This window comes from Myotis brandtii, unplaced genomic scaffold, assembly GCF_000412655.1.
Source record: "Myotis brandtii unplaced genomic scaffold, ASM41265v1 scaffold3671, whole genome shotgun sequence".
NCBI classification, from domain to species: domain Eukaryota; kingdom Metazoa; phylum Chordata; class Mammalia; order Chiroptera; family Vespertilionidae; genus Myotis; species Myotis brandtii.
In genome coordinates this window covers 21,607-30,210 of record NW_005364109.1, presented here as the reverse complement: position 1 = coordinate 30,210, position 8,604 = coordinate 21,607, and the positions used below count along the sequence as shown (strand labels likewise).

At 37.6% G+C, this 8,604-nt stretch overlaps 1 protein-coding gene across 1 annotated transcript in view; it reads right to left on the bottom strand.

The window, feature by feature from the left end:
* Positions 1–1,778: 1,778 nt before the first annotated feature.
* Positions 1,779–8,604, bottom strand: part of LOC102260720 (caspase-13) — a 19,088-nt gene continuing 12,262 nt past the window's right edge. The window contains exons 4-8 of the mRNA XM_014544491.1: positions 8,404–8,604; positions 7,427–7,570; positions 5,826–5,935; positions 3,323–3,449; positions 1,779–1,883 (exon numbers count right to left, since the gene is read on the bottom strand). Coding sequence (XP_014399977.1) covers positions 3,351–3,449; positions 5,826–5,935; positions 7,427–7,570; positions 8,404–8,604 — 554 coding nt within the window. The 3' untranslated portion in view covers positions 1,779–1,883; positions 3,323–3,350. The remainder of the gene's footprint in view (positions 1,884–3,322; positions 3,450–5,825; positions 5,936–7,426; positions 7,571–8,403) is intronic.

The window sequence follows — 8,604 nt, the reverse complement described above, 5'->3', positions numbered from 1 at the left end:
GCTTTTTATTTCTTCATGGATTAATTTTGTTAATTTATCTTTTCTAGAATTTTAACTATATTATGTATGGCAGACAATTTTATAATTTTATTGTATTTATGTTTATTTGTACTTATGGTTCATTTTTATCATCTATATTGTGTTTCTACTAATTCTTATTTTTCATACTCAATCTTACTGAATGTCTGCTATTAGTATTTTTAAAGACCAGCTTTTGCATTCCTTGATCTGCTCAATTATTATTTTTTCATGACAGCTCATTGATTTTTGTGTTTTAATATCTATTTTCATTTTCCTATTTTCTTATTGGTTCAGTATTTTCTGAATTCTCAAGATTAATGCATAGTTCACTTTTTTTCCTTCTTGTTTTTATATGTTTACATTTGTATGTAGCTAGTATATGCATATGAAATATTAATATATATGTGCATGTGTGTGTGTTGTTTCCAACTGTGTGGAGATGTGTGAAAATCTTTATGTTATTGGATTTTTAATATTATCACACAGTAGAAGGATGAATTCTCTATAGTATGTGCTTTTGGATCTTTGTGATGTGTCTCATGTTTCTACACAGACATCCAAGTCCAGAAATATAAACATTATGAATCTTTCTAGTGTAAGTTAAACATTATAATTAAAAATTCAGTTAAACCTTGCAATTCTGAACTCTTATAGCTTCTGTTTTTCATGGCTTTGCAGAGACAATGCAGAACAGTGGTCAATAACTTGGATTCTAGAGAAAGTCAAATTGAGTTCAAATCATGGTGTGTCCACCTACTAACTGAGTGACTTTTGGAAAGTCATTTAAACTCTATATACTTTTGCTTTATTATAGGTAGAACAGAGATATTGATAGTAATTACTTTATAGGGTTGCTGTCATGGTTCAATTGATTTCTTATAAATAAAATTCTTTACAGTAATCACATTTATTAAAATAATATGAATATAGAGTTCATATTATTTTAATATTAAATATTGTTATTAATAATTGTGTTAATAAATATAGACAGTTATGATTATATTTGAAACTGAGAACATCTTATTTTAAGTCAGTTCAAGTATGTACTCAAATATTTCATTAACATTCTATGTGTATATAACAGAAGTAGTACATATCCTCACTTAGTAGCTCTGATAGTCATGGTGCCAAAATTTCTCTACAAATATTCATCTTTCCAGAAATTTTAATATTCTCTCTCCTATTGCTGACACTCCCCTTTCTCTTTCTGTTTTTTATCGGAAGATATTTGTGTTTGTATACAAATGCAGTAAGGTCGTCCCATCTTGAACCAAATGCCAAATTATTTTAGACAATATCCAAGAGCTTCTTAGAGAATAAAATTTTCCTGAGTTTGGAAATATGCAAACATCTGGAAAGAAAACAACAAGAAAGTTAATTAAGTGATAGAAAGACACATGGGAATAATTTCCTAAAATAATAGTTTACTGTTGAAAAATATTATTTGAATCTATGATGTTGGTTAAATATTAAATTAGAAAACTTCTCTGAAGCATGCCTCGTACTAGACCGTGGGTTTGATGAGTATACAACTGAGGAGCTGACCAATTTACAGTTCTTGTCTTCCATCTAGGCACCATCCCCTTTCACCTCACTGCAGAGGGAAAGTCAAGGCCAGCTGTTTTCACTCAGTGAAATGCAGGTATTCTATGAGCCCTAAGCTAGAAAACCCAGTTAGCTTACTCCACTTCATTTCCATTCACCCACCATTTTAACTGAAATTCTAGTCTCTAGTAAAGGACCCAAAGACACAGTTCATGTGTTTTCATTTTTATTTAAATACAAAAGGTTAAATATGTGTGCCATACTGGCAAAGGTGCTTCTAGAAGTTGGTAAAGAAGGACAGGACTGCCTGTAATTCCCTGAAGAAGAAAAAGAAACACACAAACAAACACAAAATACACCATTTTCTGAATTTGTCTCTGCCATTTCCCCCAGCCCCCTGCCTTTTGGCAGTTCTTTAAAGATGTTAAGCACATTTCTGACTCAGGGCATTTGTGCTTGCTGGTCCCAGTGGTGCTAGAACATTGTTCTTACAAGAATCACAAGGTTCACTACCCGATTCTGCACACTCTCTGTTCTGACTTATTTTATCACTTCAAAGGAGCCTTTCTGGAATAATTGATCCATTATAGTAAAACACCCATCTCTTTCATTTTTTTAACCTCCTTTATTTTTCTTCTTAGCTCTTATCACTATCTGACATATATGTACTTGTTTGTGTATTTATAGTCTGTCTCCACTAACTAGAGTATGAGCTTTCTGAAGCAAAAGCTTTCCATTTATTTTGTATACTGGTATATTCCAACATTCTAGAACAGAACATGGAAAATAGTAAGTGCTTGATAAATATTAGTCAAACAGCACAACCCCTAATTTGGTTCTCTTATACTAACTAGTCAATGAAAGCTATTCTGGTGAACTATCTATGCAATTATTCCACCAGGGAATCACAAACCAGGAGTACAAGACGGTGGGTGAAGAATTAAAGTAGTGAGATAAACTTTACTATAAAATATAATTTTAATTATGCTGTTGAAAGAGAGATTACCAATACTTACAATACAGTGTGATACTAAGCTGTTACAAGTGAGTAAATTAATAGCTGGGTCTAAATTCATTAGGCCCACTCTAAAATATATTTACCAAAAACAATAAATGTGTGTAAACATGGATGTTTGACAGGGTTTCAGAGCAGGAATTATGGATCAGAGAGAAGACTCTGCAATGTACATTGAGAGAACAGTCAGAGAGCCAGAATCTGCATCAACACATGAATTACAGTCCAGGGTATATTTTATTCCGTTTTGGTATCAGGAGCTCAAGGTCAGTAATGTGATATCTGCACTTAAAGGACCAATATCCTGCTTCCTTCACAGTTATCTCCTCTGTTTTCTGTTTTTATTGTTGTTGTTTGTTATTTTGCTTTTCAGGACCTGAGGCAATGTTTGGTAACTCTGTGTGTGTGTGTGTGTGTGTGTGTGTGTGTGTGTGTGTGTGTGTGTAGTGAGAGCAATATCAAGTAATAATGGAAGCACTAGTACACTTATGTTTTATTAATTACTACCCTGTGTACTTGATTGTTTATTACTTCCTGTCTCAGTTTGGCTTATCTCCTTGATTGGCTGACTGATTAATTGATTAACAAGATGAGGAGGATCCAGATTCATATAAGTAGAGGAAAAAATAACATCTAGTCACTAAACTACATCAATAAGCAACATTAATTTGACTAACCAAGCAATTGACTGTCATTAGCCATTGAACCTCACCAACAGTATCACTTTCCCATTTGTTATACCTGCCAACAGCTTTGATACTTACTATTTTCAATTGCCAGGAAAGAGGTAGAAATATCTTGACATGGATAGTCGTTCAATGGTTGGCATCTGGGCACTAACATCTGGCTTTTCGAATGATAGTTGAACCTTTTAAAAAAAAAGAGGTTCTAGATGAAACATAACTCATCCACTCTCAGAAAACATTTTACACCATGAGCCAAAATATTCTGGGAATGAAGGGACCAAGCCAATGGATATTCTAACTCCCTGTCACTGTTACCCTACTGTTTAGAAGTAACGCCACATGTCAGAATATACACTTTATCGCAAAATAAACACTTCAAGCCTAACCCAAGGCCTTTCAAAGTTCACTTTTGTATTTTGCATTTCAGATCTACGGATCTTAACTGATCTCCTAGAGACAATTCATGAGAACTGGCTCTCAAAAATGCTCTACCTGCAACCTGCAAGTTAATCCTGAATTCAATAAGGCACAAACTCAATTGTTGTTTTAAAACCTGAACACAACAACTTTGACATCCTGACCAACAAGCTGACCTCTGAAGATTTTGTCATGGACTGATAAATGAGATTCTATTGATACCATTGCAATTAGTTATTAATGATAGAAAAGGAGCAAGGTTAAAAGCAAGACACTTCAGGCATGTTATTTGGGCAACTTCACCAGGAAGCTGAAATTTCAACAGCCCATTCCCTGCAGCCCACTGGGGGAAGGGATCCAACTAATGGGAGATGAGTGCATGCACAAGGAGTTGGGGTGACAAGGGAAAGCACCTGTCAGTCAAGCCTGGGGATCAATGGCTTTGGCTAGACTAGGCAGGGCCATTACAAGCCTGCACCAACTTGGGAATGCATAAACAAGCCGATAAGAAGCTCACTCCCTATGTGGCTCTCTTGGCTCTCATGCTCCTCTGGCTTTGTTCCTGCCCCTGTTGTCTCCTTAGCTGCATGGCCCACAGCCACGTGGACCTCACACGCAATGGACTATAACTGGAAACACAAATCAGCCAGCTTGATGCTCCATTTGACTGTGGAGACATGGAACAGAGACTCTGGACACTGGCTTTGATTTCAGATCTGCCGAAAACAAACTGGTACTTCTTATTGACAGGACAAATGGAAATGGGACCTTGGGAACTCCGGGTATAATTGCACAGAAATGAAGCTTTCTATAACATATCACCTTCCCATGTGAGCCTCAGAAAATTCTCAGGATATTGCAACACACCCACTCCCACCAGCAAGTGGTGGGGATGAGGACCTCTCCCCACTGATCACACTATTTCTAGACTTCTCCTAGCAATGCCCTAAAGTACAATGTCTAATTCCTATTCATCCAACAGGACTTAATTTCCAAAGTTCCCATTCAAGGAGACCCTAATGCAAGTTACAATGCAATCTTCTCCTGTTTACTAAAGCTGTGTTCCTCTTTGCCCACAGAGTGCTACTGTTCTCTACAGTTTTTAATTTAAAAACAACCATACAGCCCTAGCTGGTTTGGCTCAGTGGATAGAGCGTTGGTCTGTGAACTAAAGGATTCTGGGTTTAATTTCGGTCAAGGCTGATCCCCAGTGGGGGGCATGCAGGAAGCATCCAATCAATGATTCTCTCTCATCATTGATGTTTTTATCTCTCTCTCCCCTCTCCCTTCTTCTTTGAAATCAATAAAAGTATATTTTAAAAAATAAAAATAAAACTGCCCCATATTCTTGATACCCTAAAGGGAGAAAGATATTGATATTCATGCATTGATTTATTGAATGAATATCAATTCCTATGTGCCAACATGTTGAGGTGTTGAGCACATTTCTACCTTCATGAAGCTTGCATTCAAGTGAGTAAGTACAGGTTGAAAACAAACAGAATCTATGCTGAATGAGTGGTGCTCAGAACCCTGGAGGAAAACAAATTAGGAGGAAGGGGGGAATAAGGAATTTCCTGAGGTGGGAAAGGAATTTAGTCTTCCTTTCTGGATCACTCCATTTAAAGAATATTTCTCCCTTTTTTCTTTCACCTGCCCTAGATCCTTTGTGTAATGGAGCCTATCGCAATCTGCAGTGACACATGTGTTTGCTGGTCTACTTGTTTCGAATCCATCTCTCTCACAAAAAGGTCCTGAGTGGCCTTATGACACAATATCTCACTTACACCTGTGTCACAGGATAGCAATAATTACAAAGTATGATAACACCCAATATATATTTATTCAATAAAGAAAGCCATACAAATCAACTCAAAATACTTTCCAATCTTTGACTTAAAATAATGTATAGCCCATAACAAATAAGCTTACAGGTTATATTATTTTGTTCTATTTTGATCTTGTGCAATTTTGCGTTGACATCTTCTTTTCCTAAATCAGACGTCAACCCCTGGATAAGGGAAACCAGGCACTGCTCTACTTTTGTTTGCCTGACAAAGTCTGTCATTGTCATTTGAAATAAGAATAATAGTAGAGTCTTCCAGCACACAGGATTGGAAAAGGAAGAAGAAAAAGCTTACCTTCCGAAATACTTCCTCGAGGTGACAGCGCCAAGAATACTTCTTGAAGCATCTGATTAGTTTTGTGATGAAGAGAGAACCTTTACTAGGGTCTCTCCAGGACACGTTATCTGTGAAGTTAAGGAGTGGTCAGTTTAGGGCTGCGCCCTTGAATTTTTTTTTTCTCAATGGTTTTTTATTTTATCTTATTTTATTTTTTATGTAGCTTTTGTGTTTTTTAAGCATAGCTTTGGAAATAACTTGACATGTTTGGGGGAAACACTTATATCTCTACATTAACTAATTTTCCAAAAAGAGGAGAAAATAGGAAAAAAAAAACTGGCAAAGATTTAACTAAAGGAATAACTCACCAGAATTTCATGATTGCATTATATTCTTGGACCTGACTCTTACTGTGTGCTTCATGTTCATTCACTTGTTTTTGAAAAGAGGCTTGAGAGATAACTGAAATTACCCCATTTTAGAGAGGAAAGAATAGACCTTCAGATGATTAAAGAATTTCCCCAAGCTTATACAGTAAGCAACACCAAATGGCTCCCTGGTTTCTAGGTGGTTTACAGAGTGTATAGCATTCTGTCTTTCACAATATTATAAGCGAAGTGGGTGAACAAATCCAAAGGAAATTGTGGTCATGGTTTCACTGGTGTATATTACATCCCACTCACTATGTTGCATACATTAAGTATATACAGCATTTTGTATGTCAATCAAACCTCCATGAGGCCTGACTGGTGTTGCTCAGTTAGAGCATGGTCTCCACACTGGAGGGTCTCGGGTTGCATGCCTGGTCACTGGCACATACTTGGGTTGCAGGTCAGATCCCTGCCCCCTGGTCAGGGTGTGTGAGGGAGGCAACCAATTGATGTGTCTCTGTCACATGGATGTTTCTCTCTCTCTCCCTTTCCTTTCCCTCCCCTCCCCGTCCTTTCCACTGTCTCTTAAATTAATGGAAAAAATATGACTCCTTGGATGAGGAAAAAAAAAATAAGTCCATGAAATGGTAACAAATAGAAAGGACTTAATACAAAAATTTGCAAAGTAGAAACATTCAAATGTTAGAGGCTTCTTAACATGACTACCTAGACGTCAAGGACTAAACACTGATCCCTATTATTAGGCCTGCTAAGCCCCAGGGTATAATTTCTACCTCTTTTAAAGGATCTCCTCATCCTGCTGAGCCTTGCAATGGCTCCCTCTAAAAACATCAAATGAGAACCATGGAGAAAAGGAGTTGGTGTTGATAATTTAAGGATGGCAGCCAGTGTCTGGATCCACTAAAACTCTATCCAAAATGTTAAAGAGATTTGATAGAAAATGGAATCAAATTTGTTTTTTAAATGGTGTATGGGGAACTTGTATTAGGTTTAGTATGTGGTATACCTTTGACCGTAAAGTGCAGCACTTAGAATAAAAGTACAGTTTTAAAAAGTGGAAAATATAGAATCTCTGTTTCCATAGAATAGGTCAGATAAGTGTAAATTGTTTTGACAGCCCTCAAAATGTGTCTTACATCACTGATGCAGGGAGCCTACCTCAATATTCCAGAATCATTCTGAGGTGGCCTTAGGCGCACAACCCTTGTCTGTAACTGAAAGACCTACGTGGGGTTGAGGAGCAGAAAGCAATGAAGTCCTTCTCCACGTGTGCTTTGTAAACGGCATCGTCCTCCAGGTTCTCAGGTGACTGGGAAGAGCTGTCTGTCACGGCTGCTGGAGAGTCACTGACCCACAATTCCCCGCGATTTTCTGTGGAGACATTAACTCTGTGCAAACTGTGTGCCTCTATCAGTATGACTGTCACTATTGTCTGCCTCATTCTTTTTAAATGTTTCTCAACAATTTCGTACACACATGCATACATACACACGCCAAACCCTTGCCCCCACACAAATACCTTGGTCTCTCTCTAGTATCTTTATGTGCCAATTAATAGTGGCAGCATCTTACCAGAAAATAGTGATAGCATCAGTAAAGTGGAAGAACCTCCTTCCTAAGAAGAGCAAAGGGCCTAAAACCTTATCTGCAATATTTCAGAGCCTAGTTACCATTTTTCATCTAGGCTATTTCTGCTTTTTCTTCCAAACACTGCTCCAAAACACTAAGAGGCAATTTGAATTCAGAAAAAAGCAAAGGAAATGTTGCCAGCAATCCCAAGTGCCCACATCTCCCTACTCACTTCCCTTTCAAAAACGCATGAGGTGAAAAGGGTGCTGCTACTATAGAACAGCCCCACTTTCCAATGACACTCTTCTCGAGTCGGAGAATGGCAAAACACCTGTAACACATGTACAGATGTCATTAAAATGATCTTATTCCAAGGTTTAGATATTTGTGTTCAACTTTGACTTAGGGATTCTGAAGATCTCCTTCACCACTTACCTTTGATTAAATTGAATAAATATTTCTTAGCTGAAAAGACAATCTCTCATGATACCAACTCCCCTTGGCATTTCCCAAGAATTCAATTCACTTTATTTGCACTGAATGTGGTATAGGATTGTTTCCCCTAAAAGCAAAACATACATCACAATCCACTGCAAACACCTCATGCTCTTTGGAGTTTCCTTATCAGAACTCACCACCTCTGCAGGCCTGGACAATGATGACCTTAGGTTTGTCCTTGAGACTGGGGCAGTTGCGATTGTTGAATATCCGAAAGATGGTGTCATAAGGTAGCACGTCTGGGTTTTCATCGCTGTGCTGTTTCCCACAGAGTCTATCCAGGAGGCCATGTGACATGAACACCAGGAATGTACTATCTGAGGTCCTGTGCTCTGGGC